At 48.0% G+C, this 17,649-nt stretch overlaps 1 protein-coding gene across 25 annotated transcripts in view; it reads left to right on the top strand.

Annotated features, from left to right (window-relative positions):
- Positions 1-17,649, top strand: part of MSI2 (musashi RNA binding protein 2) — a 188,725-nt gene that overhangs the window by 52,108 nt on the left and 118,968 nt on the right. For all 25 annotated transcript variants that reach the window (XR_011905629.1, XR_011905627.1, XR_011905628.1 and 22 more), the window contains one exon: positions 13,983-14,075. Coding sequence is in view for 17 of the 25 variants with exons in the window: in XM_072353736.1 (XP_072209837.1) it covers positions 13,983-14,075 (93 nt within the window). In the remaining 8 variants the exon portion in view is untranslated. The remainder of the gene's footprint in view (positions 1-13,982; positions 14,076-17,649) is intronic.

Raw genomic sequence — 17,649 nt, 5'->3', positions numbered from 1 at the left:
TTTGGTTACTAGCAGTAACCAAAGTACTAGCGCTTGAATTCAGCAACTCAGCTGCTCCCTCCCCCCCCTCTGCTCCTGTGCCTAAATATATCCACCCAGTCAATCAGTGCTGGCAGGCATCAGTGCTGTGGCTGTCAGATCGAGTTAGCTCTGGGTAGCCCAAACTACTGCCTTGTTTTTTGGGGGCTTGGAAATGTGTTTGAATAGTGGCGTTGTAATTTGACTTGCAAATAAGTACAGTCTGGTAATGGGCCTCTTACATAGAAAGAATGATGCAGCACTTCAGACAAATGTATGTCTCCTTCCCATGAAGCTGATTAGAAATAATACGATACGTGCTGATGTTTATGGCTACATGCTTAGAGAACAGAAACATTTTTGGATTTTCATTAATTGTGGATTTTATAGTTTTTAATGGAACAAAGGGAAGGGCTGGAAATGAAAGAGATGCTAATGTCTTACTGGGGAACTTGAAAAACATGTGGTTTAGAGGCAAATCTGCTCTGGTTGTTGTGCTCTCTCTAATTTTTTCCCCCTTATCTAAGCTTTTTGGCTGTTGGTTTGTTTAAGAGCATCGCTTAAGTGAACGCATTATCTTTGTTGCTGCTTATTCCCAAGCTGAAGGAGCTGCCCTTTGCCTGTGACGGCATAGCTATTTCCACAGCAACCAGGCAGGATGTCACAGATTCAGAAGTGTGATTTTACATGCAGAACGGCGGCAGGAGCAGATGGATATTGGAAACAAAACCCCCACCCCCTCCCTTCGCCTGCTTACACTTCTTCAAAAGGAAATAAAAGCACTTCTGACAGTGCCTCTCTCTGCACATCTCCCAGACGCTGCCTAACTCGGTGGATTGTTGCTGTTTGCAGTAGGAATGCAGCTAAGCTGGGGCAGGGCCTGCTCGCTGTGCATGCAGCAGCGCTGCATTAGCACTCTTGGAGCTGGAGCACGGCGTGGCAGGAGTGCCGTGACTTTGTCGGTGCAGGACTGATGTAGGAAGAACAAACCTTCCTGGGGATGGGGGATCACATTCAGCCCACAGGTTGTTTCGTTAGCTTCGGAACTGGCCCAATTCTGTTCATCCTGAACTGAACACTTGAAGTGGAAAAGAAACCCCTCCACTGTAGATATTTAGATACTTTTGGTACCCGTCTTGTATAATGTTTGTTGTAACACCTGCCCACTGTGTGGGTAGAAGCCTCGAGAGCATATGCTCAGTCTGTTTTCTCAAAGAAGATGATATTGCACTTCATGTTGGGGGTCGGAGCCCGTGGTTGGAAAACCACAGAGCTGGGCTGAGTCCTGGCTGAAGCCGCTGCAGGTAGCAGGCACAGGGGACAGACCTGCTGTGAGTGGAGCTGGATGGACCTGCTGTGAGTGGAGCTGCCGCTGCGTGCTGCTGGGTCCATGTGCTCAGCTCAGGGCAGCTCAGGCCCTGCAGCGATGCTCACAGTTGAAGCTCAGCAGCAGTGAGGTGTCCAGCCCGCCCTGGGGGGAGTTTGGTGTAGCTGGGTGTCTATTTTGGTCTCACCACAGCAGAGCTGGAGCCCGAGATCCCCTCATATTTGTATTTTGTTGCTTGACTTTGAAAACACCAGCTGTGATCCTCCGTACTATTATTGGTATGGATCACATGAAATTTTAATTAGCTCGCGTTGAAGTGAAGTTCTGGTAATTGATTTAATATACAAATGCCCCTCTGCCTCCTTTGGTTTATGTGCTGGAAAGATTGTATTAGAAATTTTCTATTATAAGGGAGATGAAAATGTGTTTTTAGGCTTTTCTTGAAATTAAAAAAATTAAGTGCCTCTAAACTATTTAGTTGCAAAGTACTATTGATATATTCACTAATCCAGATAAATACAGAAATCATTCCTGTTATCATTACTATTATTGCTCTACTGGAAGCAGTCGCTGCAGTCTGAGGTAGCTCAGGGCAGCCTCACACTGAGCCTCAGCCCATTGCAGAGCACAGGCCCCATGCCCTGATGGTCACTGCACACGTTTTGTTACACAAGGCTATGAGGTGTTTCCACCTCCTGTGTGCGGAGCTGTAAAAGCCCTGAGCTGATGGAATGACTGCTGGAAAGTGGGTGAAGCCAGGAGCTGTGCTGTCAGTGCTGCTGGACACTGAGGTGCATCTGAAAGCTCAGAGTGCCGCTCTGGGGCTGTGTGCTGCTGGCTGGTTTTGCTGGTGCTCGATACCTTCACTGGGGGTTTCACTCTCCTGCAGTGCCTGGCAATTCCCTTCTGGGGTTGGGAGATGTTTCTTGTGGTGCTCTGTGAGGTCCAGCCTGTGTTCTGGCAGCTTTGGCAGGCTGTGGCTGTCGTGTTCTTCTGTTGGGACCTGTCAGATACAAGGGGCTATTTTGGGAAATAAGCCTTCACCTCTCCCCATTTGAGGCCTGTCTGCCATTCCCCTGCAGTCCCACACCTTTGGCTATCATTTCAGTCTTCCCTCCAGCTAATTGACTCAGGAGATCATGCTAATTCCTCTTGACTGGAGCTGCCACCTTTGCTTTCTCCTGATGTAACATGTGCGTCTTCTCTGCTCACCTCCCTTTTGGATCCAGAAGGTCTGGAGGCCGATTCCTGGTGCTTCCCGGCAAGAAGCAGCTGGGCACGTGGCAGCCACAACAAGTGGCCGTGCCTCTGTGGGCTCAGTCTGCACTGCAGGCTGGGCTTTGGCCCGCAGAGCAGAGCTGGCAGCAGTGGGGCTGCAGCGTTTTCCTGTTCGGAGCTGTCTGCCTTCTGCTTCTGTTCCACCTGCATTTAATTTCCGTTTCTCTTCTCTGCATTCTTTGATGCTTTTGGAAGAAAAACGATGGAAGATTAAGAAGCCCCCAAACTGGTAGCAGCATAAGAGGAACGGCGGTGGTGATATTAATACCTGTTCTGTCTGGGAGATGCTGTTAGCGCTGGGAATGATCTCTATTCTCCCCCAGTATTTTACAGATGAGCGCTGAAAAGCATCTTTATTCAGTTTGACTGTTGCTATTATGTGGCGAGGCATTCAATAAAAGTTGTGATTTATGAGATGTGTGTGGCCGTTGTTGTTTTTTGCTCTGTCATCTATCAGGGAGGGAAAAGCCAGGCCTGATAATTCCTGGCATATAGCTTTTTTCAGTTAAGAATGTCAGCTGTCAGGCTGTCAGGAGAAGTTATTTCTCTGTTTTGTTGTTGTTGTTGTTGTTGTATTTAAATAGGCAGAGATCCCGCTTCTTACTGCAGTGCGTTGATAAGGAGCTCTTTCTGTATTGCTGAGGAAGCGTGTCCCAGGGTAAGGTCCTTGGTGAATGCCCACTTAAACTTGCAGCGCTTTGTGTTTTCAACGTGTGACAGCGCTTGATTGCTCAATATAAAATGCGTTCCGTTTCTTTTTGGCCGCCTTTGTGTTCCGTTCCTTTCTCACTTGCTGAATGGAATGAATGCTTTTTTTTCTTTGTGATGAGGTATTTTAAAAGCGCCCTTTTGCAAAATATGTGCACATTAGATAATCTGGTGTTGCATAAAAGCGCTCGTATTTTGGGGGCTTCGTGCATACATAAAGTAGACCTAATTGAAGGCAGAAGCGGTTTGTCACAAATGTGAATATAAGGATGGGGGACGGAGGGGAAGAATTATGTTAAATGCCAGGGTGATGGGTTTTTTTCCGTATTAGTTATTTGCAGAAATGTATCAAAAAGTCATTTTGATGCAGAGTACAATAGTATCACAAACTTGTGCTTTGCATCCTAAGTGCCTGGTTAGAGCACAGTTAGAAGCTGAAATCATTCCTCGATTAGTCCCCGGGGACCTATACAAGTCTTTAACTCTCAGTATGTGGTCTGCGATTTAACAATGGATGACGGATTGCTGAACTTAAACTGAATGAATAACCTGGAATTTTCAAACCTTCAGCCCCTCTGCTTTCTCCTCTCCCCTTCTTCCCAGAGAATATCCATCAAAGCCTTGCCGCAGCTGGCTGCGTTTTGCCTCGAGGGCAGAGCTTTGGAGCTAGAAAGACTGGCACGGTGCAGTTTGTGGAGCGGGGAAGCAAATCAGCACTGCGAAGGCTGGGAAGCGTGTCTGGCTGCCAGACAGTTCCTGGGCATTGCGTGGGGGCTGCTTGTCCTCTTGGAGCCTGGGAGGGGGTTGGTCCCAGCGTGCTGCCAGCGTGGTGTGGCTGCTGCAACGGCTGTGATCACCTCCTCGTTATTTTGGTGCAGTTAGCCTTTGCTTAAAAGGAAGGCATCTTCCGTGTGTTAATTCAGTCTGGGCAGCTCATTTACATATTTTATATCACTTCAAAGAAATGGGATTGGAGAAGTGAGGTGTAAGCCTCAGCAAAGATGATGTCGGTCTGCACGGACTGCTGTGATGTATGGGGCCATGTGTGTCTGAACGGTGTTCATGTGGTTCCTGGTTTATCTCCTGTTAATACAGGAGCGATCTTTAGCCCCCTGTGTGTCTATGCAAAGCAAGGCACGGAGCTCCCAGCCTTAAGTTGGAGTCTTCAGGGCGTCTTCAGATCATAAAGTTCCAACTCCCAGCCTGGCAGCGGTGCTCCAGTTCAGTACGGTGTGGGATTTCAGACTGAGGTGATTCCTGCTGTGCCAGCAGCCCCTCTGCCTCCTGATGGGTGATCTGCTGGCAGAACAGCTGCAGCTTTCCCCTGGCACTGCATCCATGGTACTCTTCTCCTGCAGTAGAACTGAGGTTCAAATTGCAGCTTTATCAGACAGGAGGCAGATGTAAATGGTGTTTGGATTTGTCTTGAGTCAAACTACACAAGTAGCTGTTCATGAATGCTGTCCCAGCTTTTCATGTCCTGCCAGACCTGGAAATCCAGCCATCTCAGTGACTAGGCCTGTCTGTGTGAGATTCTTGGCAGTGTTCTAATGGTCTAGGTGCTTTCAAGTTTTGAGTGTATGGAGCTGTGATAGGCCTTGACACTGGGCAGAGTTCCCCTATGGGGAAGACAGGGAAGGAGCGTAATTCTGGCTGGTTGCTTATTTTCAGTACTGTAATAATTAGAGACCTGTTGGTATTATGAATCAGGTAACAAGGAGTCCCTTCGTTGTGACAGCTGCTGCTTAGGGAGCCAGCAAGTCGTGCATACAGCACGGCACTGTGCTCGTCTGCCTGGGGAAGGAGGAAACCAGAACCCCCTCTTCTTATCTCACAGCAGGTAGGAGGCTAAGCTGGTGACCAAAATACCACAATTCAGTGGTTTCTTTGAGCTCTGCAGGTCTAGCAGCCCAAGGGAGGAGAAGAAACTACGGGACTGTCAACATGACAACAGTTTTCTTCTAATGCGCTTTCAGCGCCACATTCTGCGAGTGCTGGAACAAGGAGAGTCGGCGTTTGAGAACAGGGAGAGGCACCAGGCACAGTCCCTGTGGCTTTGGTGTTGTTTGCAGAGAATTCATTTGTGCAGACCTTGCAGTGAGGTGGGTGAGTGTCTCTGAAGGAGCGCTGGGGCTGATGCCTGGCGAGGGGCTGGTGGCTGCGTTTGGCCAAGATGGAGCTGGGAGTTGGTGAGCTCCAGCATAACGTGCTGGCTTTCCAACTCTTATCCTGGAGCCTCCGCTTCTTTGCTGTGCATTTCATCTTCTCAAGTCCATGCTCAGGCCAGGGAGCTGTGGTGGGGCTGTCCCGAGGGTCCGTTCTGCCCTGGTTGCAGCCTGGTCAGCAGTGGGATCTGGGCAGCGTTCTGTGAAAGGGAGCTGGAGCCCCATCCTCTGGAGGTGACAGCCTGCCTTTTGGGTTTGTTTCTTGGAGGAAGGCTGGAGGATTGTGCTGTGAACGGTGTCGCTGGGCTTTCACCACGTGGGAAGGAGGCTGGCACCTTTCTGTGGCCTGAAGTCCTGAGCCGTTGGCTGGCATCCTGCTGGAGATGGCCGCGTCAGAGCCGGGTGCTGAGTCACGCCGCGTGTTCTGCCATCCAAATGCTGAAGTATAAACACATCCTTTTTTGCAGAATCTCTTGCCAAGTACTTGGATTTACAATGTTAACAACTTTAAATAAATTCTTCCTGGAGATAACTGATTTATTAGGCTCCCATCCTCCTGAAAGTGAAGCTAGTTGCAATTAGCAAACAAAGCAGCATGAGACAGTTATCATTCTGGTAATAAATCTCTCAGTGTTGAGTACCACTTGCTAATGGGCTTTGCAAGTACAGCCATACGTCAGTCAGTGTGCCGTCAGCCTGGGCAGCAGCATATGCACAGCGTGGTGGCTGTCAGCACAGCGTGCTGGTGGCTGCCGTTTGCACAGCCAGGGCGTGCTGCAGGTGGGTGCTGCTTGGTCCTGGGCAGGAGGTGTGTGTGCTGCAGCCATGGGCATGGCTGCAGGGCTGCTGTTGGTGTGTGCTCCTGGAACACATGTGCTGTATGTGCCTCCGCAGGTAGGAAGTGGTTCTGTGTTGTTTCTGCACACCTCATGCCTTTCTAATGGCAAGACCAATGGTCTGCTTCTTCCCGGTTGTTTCTGCTGGTAGCCCAGCCCTGCTCCTTCCCCACTTTCCCTCCTGCTTACCCCTTCCCAGCCCCGTGCTGTAAGACCGCCTGCTCTGCCAGCCTCCCACCTCCTCTTGGCTCAGGCTTCTGGGCTGCAGCTGGTACATGAGCCCTCCGAGTGCTGGTCAGGAGGCATTGCTGATCCCTGGCTGCAGCTTTGGGTAAGCAGTCGGTCCAAGACCTGTTAGCGTGGTTTCCAGCGCTGGGGAGAAACTTCTTGCTGGGTTTGTAAAAATGATCTAAATGGATCCGACATCCTGGCTATAAAACATCTGTAACATTACACGTTTAGTTATGTTACTAGAGACTTGAGTTCATTTTGATGGGTAGTATTTTATCTGCTACTTCTCCCCTTCTGAAAGCAGAGCTTTCTACAGAGGAGGATTTATAGGAATATCTAGCACCAAAAAATAATAAAATCATGCACATTGAGATGTTGGAGTAAGGGAGAAATGATGTCTTTTTTTGGAGACCCTGGCTGATTTATCTCTTGCTTAGTAGTTTGCTATGACCTCCCTAGCTAGGAATAATATTTTTTATTCCTCCTTTAATAGCAGTAATGTCAGTAACAATGTCTTGCGCTCTTCCAGCATCTTCAGATCAGACTTTCGGCAGGTTAGATGTTTAATGAGTGAAGCCTCACAGGCTCCGGTGAGCTGTGGGGATACTTTTTTGTTCTTATCGTGGAAACCAAAGCACACAGCGCTTGATTGTGCAGCATACTCAGCCTAATGAGGCTTCTACAAGCTCTGCAAGTTAAAATGTATGCTTAAATGCTGAGCCTTGCAGACTGCGGCAGAGTTTCTCCCAGGACTCTGATATATCAGCCCTATGGAGACTGAGATGACTTGTCCCCCGGTCAGTAAGTGAGTAAACATCACACGAGGGAGGCAGGCTCTTGTAGCTGCAAGGTGCTGCCTTCTTTGGAAAAAAAGCAGAATGTTTTCTCTCCTCTTGCTTCCACTCCTCATTCTCAGTGCCACTCCTTGGGGGCCCTTTTGTTCCTAGTCAAGGGTTATTTGATCTGCTTTAGAGCGACAACTCTGTTGCTTTTATAATGGCTGGTGAGTTTCCTCCCTGGCAAGGGAAGCATCTTTCTTTTGTGAGAGGAAGGTGGGAGCGGGGTAATTCTTGCAATTCACAAACCCGTTTGTGTGGGGAGGAAAGAGAATGAAAGGAAAGGTGGTGTTTCATAGGGTTGTGGAAGTATCTCAACGGCAGTAATGAGCAGATCTGGGCATGCTGCAAGATTTCAGTGGTCTCACGACAGGAAAAGATCACCCTTGTGAAAAAACCAGGCGGTGCGTTGCATAGACATGAGCTTGACTCAGAATGTGAAGTAAAACTTGCTCATCAGTACCTGATTGCCATGTGCATCTATATTATGTAGATGAAATTAATCAAGGCGAAGGGTTAAAGTTTCCCATTTGTTCTTTTCAGAGAAATCATCTGGAGTGTGTTGGGAGGTAAATTGCTCTACAAGTTTCTTTCTGCTTCTTGTGGGTTTTTCTGTTTTAGCAGAGCGATATCTAGAATGTGAGCAGAGAGCTCTTAGCACTGATTTGTCAGGGCTATCGCGAGAAATTAGTTGGTGCTAAGTTAGAAGTATTTAAGTGACGCCTGCTTTCTGTGCTGTAGAGGCATTAAGGCTTTCTGCTTTTTTTTTGGGGTGACCTCACTGTTTGCAGCTGGAAGAGTTATAGAGCTTACAGAATGTGCACTTCTCTTAGTCCCCACGTCGGGTTGTGCTATTGGCTCTTGTTAAGCGCTATGTTAGGCCTCCAAATGCATTTCTTCCTTCTCCTTTTCACAAGTGCATTCTGAAAGGTCCATTGGCAGCACTGTAAGAGCTGCGTTAGCCACAGAACCGTGTGCTTTTGGGTGTACTGACACAGCTAACTGCTCGGCACACCAGAAGGTGCGGCTGGGTGAAGGTGTAACTGCCTGTGTGTGCTCTCTTAGCTTCAGATGTAAGTGTGGAGCAGTGAAGGAGGGAAAAGTGATAGATTTTGCCCATAGGATGAGAGCACATCAGCTGCCAATGGGCTGGCTCTGCCCTGCATGGTTTGACCAGCAGTGATGTCTTTGGCTGAGTAGACCTGTGCAGGTTGTGCATTTGGAGCTGGCCGTGACTCCGTGGGCTTTTGCCTGGGCAGGGGCTGTGGGGCAGCCTGGGAATGTCCCCTGGTGCCTGCAGTGCCCGGCAGCCCATGACAGCTGTAGCTGTAGGCAAGCATGACAGCAAATCAAAGGCACTCAGCTTTGCCGACTGTTTTTGCTCTAACACATGTATAGATTTTAATGGGGTCATTATGATTCAAATCACAAAAATATTGGGAAGACTCTTGGCTGGGGGTTTTGTGTCGATGGGAGCTGGGCTTCCCACTCTGACCTACTTTGGTGCAGCCTGGCAGAGAGGCTGCTTTGCTGAGAGCCCTGCTGCACATCAGCTGTGAACGTGCCCTTGTAAAGGTGTTCTCTTACCGCTGGGTGTCCTGGTGGAGGACAGAGCTTTCTAGTTGCTTTTTGGGTCTGGCACATACTGTTTCCTTCCAGAGAATGGTAAAATATGAATAGTGATAGATAGATAGATGAACCTTGTAATGGTCAGCTCTGCTGTGTTCCCACCAAGCACTACTGCCCTGCCTTTGTGTGGAGGGCCCTGGGCAGAACGCCATCCCTGCCTTCCTGCAGTACAAGGTGAAGTTCTACAGGAGGACTCTGCTCCAAAGTCTATAGGCTAAATTGCTTCCCTCTGGGACCTTTGTCCCCGCATTACATGGATATTGCAAAAATCCTGCCTCTGGTACATCTTCATATTGAACAGTGGTTTCCATTTGTGGACCTGAGATGTCTTCCTGTAACAATAATTGCCTTCATTTAACGTATCAATGCAGTTTTGAAGCACTGCTGAGCAGTAATCAGGCTGGTGTGGCGGGTGAGTTGTGTGTACTCAGTGAATATTTAGTTACCTTTCTTCCCATACCGTGTGTGAGGAGCTGACACGACTGGGGGATTTAAATAGATCTGCTCTGTTCTCTTCTTCCTGCCTCCAGACCTCGCTTCCCCAACGCATAAAAGAGTAACCTGGAGCGGAGGAGGAGGGAGCAGCCCTGCGGGATTCAGAGCAAGTAGTTGTATCAGGGCTGAGGGGCTGTGATCTATTCCTGTTCTCTGGAGGGTGTGAAGTCTGGCTCTGGTGAATTTCACTTTATCTTTTGATTTGAAACTTGAAGCCACGTTTTGCTCGAAGAAATGCTGAGCTCTCCCAGCTGGGGCTAATTTTCAGGAGTGCGGGCAGCTGATGGTGGCTGTGTGTGTGTGGGGGGGGGGGGGGGCTGCATTGCCCCGGCTGTGCTGCTGCTCCCAGGAGCTGTGTGCAGGCTGACTGCAGCCAGGACAGCACTGGGGAGGGGTGCAGCCCTGCAGATGGCTCTGGCTGGTGCTGCTCTGCTGCATAAAGACCACGTTGCTTGTTCTGCCTCCTGCCAATACCACGGACATCTTGCAGGGGGCAAAACTAACAAACAGCCAGCCAAAAACCCGCTCTCTCAAACTTAACATCGAAACCAAAGACAGATGAAAACTAGGAAGACAGCAGGGCCTAAGTTGGTTTTGTTGATGAATGGCTTTGGAGAATACAATTTGTCCGTATTTTCCACAGAAATCAAGGGAACTGAGTGACCCCACCAGGAATCTGTGCCGCTTGGTGGAATTAAAGAGCCCTTTCATTGCTGCGTCCCTTCTGTAGCTGGCGTTGGTTCTCACAGGATGACATTAGCTTACGCAGGGGTCAGGCACGAGGTATTTGCACTGGCTAAGTCTTGCTGAAATCCTATTTTGAATACTTAAGCATGTTGTACGTGGCACGTAAAGCCGTGCTGCCTTTGCACAGGATTGAGTTTCTCTTGCTCTTGGGGAGCTTTGAGTGCCTAGTGTTTGCTAACTGAAGGTATGGAGTACTATACAGGAAATACGTCCGTCATTTCTCAACCGTACAGTGGTTCTGGGTGAGAGGATGGCTACTGGGGTCTGGGCTCACTTTGTGAATGGAGAAAAGTTGGCAGCTTTTAGTAGATGTTCTTTTTTTTTTGTCGTGGGCTTTGCACTGTGTTCTGGTTTGTTTCTTAATAGCTTTTTGGAAGTTGCTGTGAGGATCCTGGAGGCAAAAGTAAACAACTGCAGAATTCTTGCTTATGGTTTGTGTTCTGCCAAAGAAGCCTAGCAATTTAGTTAACAAGATCACTTCCCCTATTACATGAGTTATTGTTGTTTTTAATTAGAGGTAATGCTGTAGTTTGGATGTACAACACAATGGGGTATAAAATGCAGTTCAGCATATATACCAGAGATGATTTTTCCAATTATAAACCTATTTAGAAGGCGGATGCATTAGAAATGATGAAATGTCAAACTGCAGATGAGGTGAGCGAGCTGGAGTACACATGCACCCACACACACGCTCAGTAGCACAAGAGGAAAGTGCTCTGGAAAACAGTTATATATGCATAATTAGTTTAATCTGAAATTAATGCTAATTTCAGCAATTTGCGATGCAGATTCATTATTAGTACTGTAGTCCACTTCCACCATTCTGAGATGTTGAGAATGGGAAGGAAATGATTCTTACAGCCCTTGTCCTGAAGTCAGATGTGTAATTCCTGCGTTGCACGTGAGCTGGGCCTCAGCACTCTGCAGGTGTGCCAGGCTTTGGTGCCTGAGAATCTGAAGTTCTTTGAATTCCAGAAATTCTTTCATAAATCCCCTTTACCCGTTTTAATAATTGTGACAACCAGACAGATAGGATGGAGGAAGAACAAAGAAGCGTAAGAACGGAATTGGTGTGTGTGGACACCGGTGGATGCTGAGCTGGAGGCACCACCTCTGCAGAGCGGTGTGTTCCTTCCTGTCACAGCCTGGGTTGAGCTCTTGTGGGACTCCGGTGGGACGGGGTCTTCATTTCCAGATACAGTCCTCAGTCTGTTGTTCAGGGATGATTTACGTGATATGCCGTGAGTGGATCTCATTACAACCTTAGCCGAGCAATAAATGGCATCAAACCAGAAGAGCTGTCTTGCTCGGTGTTTTTCTTCCTGCTTCTGCACCAGCCGAAGTGTTTGCAGAACACAGAGGCAGATGTATTTCTGAAGAGCCAAGCCAAGAGAGAGATTGTAACCTTGAGTGACTCTTCGCAGTTGTAGTCACATGTCGTGTTTTGATTAACTGCAACACCAACACAGTGTACAAACAAAGCAATTCTGCAGGTACTCACAATTAGCGGACTTCATAACCACCATTAGATCTCCCTCTCCCCTGTCGATTCCCGCTACAGCAGGGAGAGACACCGTCAGCATACAAAGACTCCAAAGCCACATAAAATCTACACCTTGTGCAGTCCTTCCGATGTCCATCGACAGCTCTGCTTTGCTGCACGTTGCCGAGGTGTGGAGCTGGCAGTGGGTGCCTGCTGGCTGACCTGGTGCTGCTCAGAGGGGTTGTGGTGGGTCGGCTCTGATGCTTCCTGTCACTGCCTGCTGGCACCGCGCTGCGAGGGCACGAAAGTGGCTGCGAGTGAGTGTGGATGGACGGCACAGCAGGTTGTTCTTTGGTGTGCCATAGGCTCATAGAACATCCCAAATTGGGAGGGACCCATAAGGATCAGCAAGCCCAACTCCTGCATTCACTTATATGCATAAGTGTTCGTGTAGAGTTGTTGGGTATTTTGGTTAGAGATGTGCAGGTGTGTTTTCACAGCCAAATGAGACACAGAGCATAGGGAGTTCTGCACAAATGTGCACAAGAACTTCTTTACGGTGAGGGTGACGGAGCACTGGAACAGGCTGCACAGGGGGTTGTGGAGTCTCCTTCTCTGGAGATATTCAAGACTCGCCTGAACACTGAGTTGTGCGACCTGGTGTAGAGAACCTGCTCTGGCAGGGGGTTGGACTCGATGAGCTCTGGAGGTCCCTTCCAGCCCCTACAATTCTGTGATTCTGATGTTAAAATCCTTTTGTTTTGAATACAAACTCCTTGCTTGGCTCAGCTCTACGTGCTTGGTGCCTTCCCTGTGCTGAGCACTGCCTGCTGCCACCGGGCTGAGTTCTTGGCACGCCGAGTGCTGGAGCCGTCTGTGGGACAGCAGGGATTGTGAGGGCAGCCTTCACTTTGGCCTTCACTTCTGTACCCAGAAGCTGATTTCTGAAACCGTTTCCCATCCCGCAGCACACCTGTCGGCATCGCTGTGTTGTGAATTTGCTTGTCATTACCTGTATTTTCTTTGACTGAAGCTACTGAAACAAAATAGTCTTTTTTTTTTTTTTTTTTTTTTTTTAAACCTTCAATCTTCTTTCTGCAAGAAGCGTTTCTCTGTTCTTTTTCTTTTTTCTTTCTTGGTCAAATATAAAAATGAAGATAATTTCAAATATTGCTTTAGAATAATTGCTTTCCTGCTTCTTTTGTACGACAACAGGAGCTTGGCCTGATCTCCATCAGATGCCGGCAGGCAGAGGGCTCCTGGCAGCCCTGCAAAATCCTTTAGTTACAAGTCGGCTTTAGCCAATTCTTTATTTGTAAATCACAATTTTATACAGGAAAATATGTGCCTGGGCTTCAATTTCAGAATCTTAGATTGCAGTCGGGAAAAAATAATTGAATTTTTACACTGTGTTTTTTTTTTTTTTCTACTTATCTTAAAAAAAGAGTGCAGCTCTGCAAAGCACGGGAGGTACTGGTGGAGGGAAGTGCAACTGGGGTTGATTTGAATGGCAGCAGAGATGGGAGCGATGTTTAATTGTGGGCATTGTTGGCCTGGGTCTGTGCTGCTGTGACTCCGGTGCTGGCCATGCAGTGATGCTGGCTGCCCTGCTGCTGCTCCTGAGGGCTCTGGCCCTTGGGCCGAGTCCTGTGCATCTGAGTGTTGTGAGGCACCTGAGCTATGGGTAATGGGTCACCTGAAAGTATGTGATGCACAGGGAGTCCAGCACGGCTCCTTTGCTTTGTATGGACCAGCCTGGGCTGTGGGGTCTGACCTGATGAATTCTGAAGTAACTGTGAAAGTTCCTTTTAAAGCCACCCATGGAAACGTAACACAGCAGTTCAGTTGGATGGAATTGCCTTTTGTCTGCCAAAGAGCGTGCTTTGTCTTTAGGAAGGAAGGGGGGGAAAAGCCATGCCTTTCTGAGATGAGGAATCCTTTTTCCCTTATATTTGCATTAAGAAGCACAATAAAAATCATTTATTAAAAAAAAATATCCGGGGGCTAGAGTTGTTATTGAGTGCCTTTACTCAGCCATTTCTCAAATAAAAACAAAACAAGACAAAGAGAAAAGAAGTATCTAATCAAATAAAATCTGAATTGCTTTTGTAGAGAAAGATTCTCATTAACTGGGCTAGGGATGGCATCTCAAGAATATATTTTTGTTCCACGTGCTGTTTGAAATAATCTGGTTAAACCATATGCTTGTCTTGTAATTTCTTGCAGATGGTCACAAGAACAAAGAAAATATTTGTAGGTGGATTATCGGCTAATACGGTAGTGGAAGACGTAAAGCAATACTTTGAACAGTTTGGCAAGGTAAGTTCCTGCCTGAGTGAGTGCTGCGTTCTTTGAATTCTTCCCTTTTTTCCCCCCCTTCTTTTTAATATGTGTTTTGAAAAGCAGAAGTGCTGTGAGGCTGTTTCTGCTCGAAGGAGAGCCACTTCTTATGCTTTGCAGTGTAAGTTTTCGAAGCCCATTTAAAATTTGTTTCGTGGTTCCTATTGTTTGTTGCATTTGCATGTGTACAGCGTTGCCCAGCACTGCCAACACTGCTTACCTTAAAAATCAAAACAACACCAAAAAATCACTGGGAGTTGAATTTATGTTTGTTCAGGAATGATTACATAGTTGTCTGCTCCATAACATCAGCCTCCTGTGAGCCCCAATTCCAGCAGCCAAAGGAGCTATAGAGGTGTCTAAGAGAGCTTGTGAAGTTGTGAAATGCCTTTAGGAACCATGCAAATAGCGAGAAGGGCATGGAAGTCACCAGGTTATTCTTCTGTTTCTTACTAAAAGATCTTAAGCAAGATCCTTGTGAAGCATACATAGAATTCTGAATCATTAAAAACAAAGCAGAGTTAGCAGAAGGAGTCGGTGCTGTGTGAGGGGAGCCTGAACCTTGCTGGAATGTTCTCTCCTGCCCCCCATTGTGGGCTCCAGCTGCAGCTGCCGGCTGTGGGTGAGCTGATGTGGCTGGGCAGGGTGGGCAGGCCCTGAACCCCACTGCTCCCGATGGGCACTGAACCTTCGGTGCTCCGTGCAGCTTGGTTTCTGCCTTTTGGATTGCATCAACTGATGATTTAGATGCTTGATTGCCTGAAGACACAGTGGGATATCCCAAAGCAAAGCAGCTCCCATTCCTTGTAGTTAGTTTATGTTTCTTTTATCTGGCTCTGAAATGCCTTGGCCAGGCAATATTTTGTTGAGAGCTGAGGAGGGGAGTTTATAAACTGTTCCCGTGCTGGATTGATAGTTGTTTTTCAAGCCATTCATTTTATTTTCAATAATAATCTTCGATTCCGGCAGGATGTTTACAGCCTGCTGAGCCTTTTATTAAAGGATTACACAAGCTTTTGGATGTTTCTTCTGTAGTTACTTCTAATTGCAGAACTCCTCTAACCTGTATTTTTGAAGTTAATAATAGTTTCAATACAAGTGCTTTGCATATTGGCTGGCTGTTCTCTTAATCTAGTCTTTTTAATTTCACCATCTGGTAGTTTCACGTTTGCAGTTTTACAGTCCTGGAGAATGCAGACAACCGGGCTGTGTTTTTTCAGTAGTGACTTGTGGTTCGGGATGCTTCGGTTCCTGCTTTTGTGCTCTGCCTTTCTTGAATTTAAAGAAGGGTTTTCAAAAAGCAACACTTTGGGAGAATCAGATACGTTTTCAGGTGTTGTCAGTTGGAAGCTGAAAAATGAAGGAGCTGGAAATAATTGTGCAAGTCGTGACCAAGGCTGAAACCCTTTCCTCTGGCAGCAGAGCTGGGGTATGTCTTGCTGAGGCTGGCAGTCTTTGGGGCTCGGCAGCTGTGGGACTCCAGGCCTGCCCTGGTGCTTCCCAGTGGCATTTTCCAGGTACATCCCTGTCTTGTGCTGCTCAGTGCTACACTGTGATCAGGAAGAGAATCTGAAGGCAGTGGCGTTGTGGAGGCGCTCAGTGCTCTCTACTGCACTTTGTTTTTTGTCAGCCGGCAGTTTGGTTTGGGGGGTGTCTGAGCTGATACTCGCCGTGGCTCCAGTTGTGAGAAGGAGCAGAGGTAATTACCGGCCCTGGGAATGGTGGACTTGTGATCCAGCTGATTGACGTGGCTCTGCAGAGTTGCTTTGTTCAGGTACAGGGGGGACTGTCCCCATGGGACCTGTAGGAGCTGCTTCCTTCTCTTCCATGCCCCTCCCTTTCCCAGCCTTTCTTTCACTTGCTGCTTTAGGTTGCAGGCTTGTGGTGGCAGTGACCGATGTCATGTTTGTGTCCTGCTCAGCGCACCCTTCTCCCATCAAGCCATTGCACTACAAACAGGACTGATGGCAAGGTTTGCGTTTGCTTAGCACTTTCTTAAAATAAAAAGCAGTTGCGTTACATAATTAGAGAGTAGCAGAGCTGCCCATGTTTGATAAGAACATCTCAGGTGACTTTCTCTTTGAAATGCTGAGCTTTCTTATTGGTGTGGATAAAACTGCTTAACGGCTGCTGTGCTTCTTGAGATCCTGTCTGTACTTGCTGCAGAAAAGAGCTTTGCAACCAGGGGCGGTTGTTTTGGTAACTGGAGGTTGCTCTCAGTGCAGTCTGTGGTTACGGCCATGCAGCTCCGGGCTGAGCTGGCGCGGTAATTTAACGGGAGTTGGCACAAAGGGCCCTGAAGTGTTGAATTTGAAACAGCTTCTTTTTGAAAAGTAAATGTCAGAACCTTTCTCAGCAGTAGAAAGAAAACTGCATTTAATAAACCTTCTTCCCTGACTTCACCAGTGGAAATGCCTGCCAGCAAGCACACCAACAGATGTAGTAATGATAACTCCTGAGACTTTTATTGTGAAGCTTCTGATATGATAGTTATTTCTTTCAGTAAAGCTGAAGATCCGTGGGAATCCCAGCCATCATTCAGAGGAAGATGGGGAAAAATGACCTGCATAAAACCAAAAACCTTAAAAGAAGGAGTGCAGAGCAGTGTAATTAAGGCCCCGTGGCTGGCCGGTGCTGCGGAGGCTGTTGGGTGCATGACCTGCTGCAGGAGCTCCCAGGGCTCAGGGCCTCTTGGGGTGCTCAGTGCTTCCAGAAGCAGTCTGGGAGCAGAGCACAGCTACGCTGCACCTCACCCAGGGCCGTGGCAGCGGAGAGGTCCTCCTCTGTCTGCACTTCTGTTGGGGCAGGAGCGTCCTGCACGACTCCAGCTGCAAGCAAAGGCAGTGAGGGACCCCCGCGGGTCCGGCTGTGCTGGGTAACGCTCCCTTCGTTCAGCTCCTGTGAAAGTAATGTAGTCCTTATTTTGTGACTTGCAATTACACTTCACATGGCGAACTGTGTAATTAGTTTGGAAGACTTATGCCTAGTCATTGGTTTATCCTAATCGGCTTTGGCTTTTCCCAACAACAAAGTGAGCTTATTTTCCTAAGCTGAAACAACTCTGCTCCCTTTGTTCCTGTCTTTTATTGTCTCATTCCTTTCATTCTGTTTTACTGCCAAAGTTTTGTTTCATTAGGCCTACAAGTCATTTCCAATCCAGTGGGCTGCTACAATAAGGCCTTTATAGCTGGCTGCCCTGGTTCCCATGTCCCTCCTGGTCGGCCGCCAGCGCCTGCGGTCTGGCACTGCCTTAACCCCATCGCTGCCTGCTCTGCACCCCGGGGTGAGCCAGGCCCGCAGCACAGGCTGGGCCCACCTGGGCTGGGAGTGCACTGTGGTGCCACGGGAACTCACTGGGGCGCTGATGGGGCTGGGCACCTCTGGACTGTTGGTGCAGTTCTGTTCAGCAAAGTCCTTCATGCAGGGCTGTAGATAGTGTTGAGGGGAGCAGCCTATTGAATGGAACTGGGTATTTCCAGCCCATGTTTCCAGATTGCTGGGAACAGTTTTGTTGAAGGTACGTTTTGGCTGTTGTCAGCTATGGTAACTATCA

Source organism: Excalfactoria chinensis, chromosome 19 (assembly GCF_039878825.1).
Source record: "Excalfactoria chinensis isolate bCotChi1 chromosome 19, bCotChi1.hap2, whole genome shotgun sequence".
NCBI classification, from domain to species: domain Eukaryota; kingdom Metazoa; phylum Chordata; class Aves; order Galliformes; family Phasianidae; genus Excalfactoria; species Excalfactoria chinensis.
The sequence above is the reverse complement of the archived record's forward strand: the minus strand, read 5'-3'. Positions and strand labels throughout refer to the sequence as shown.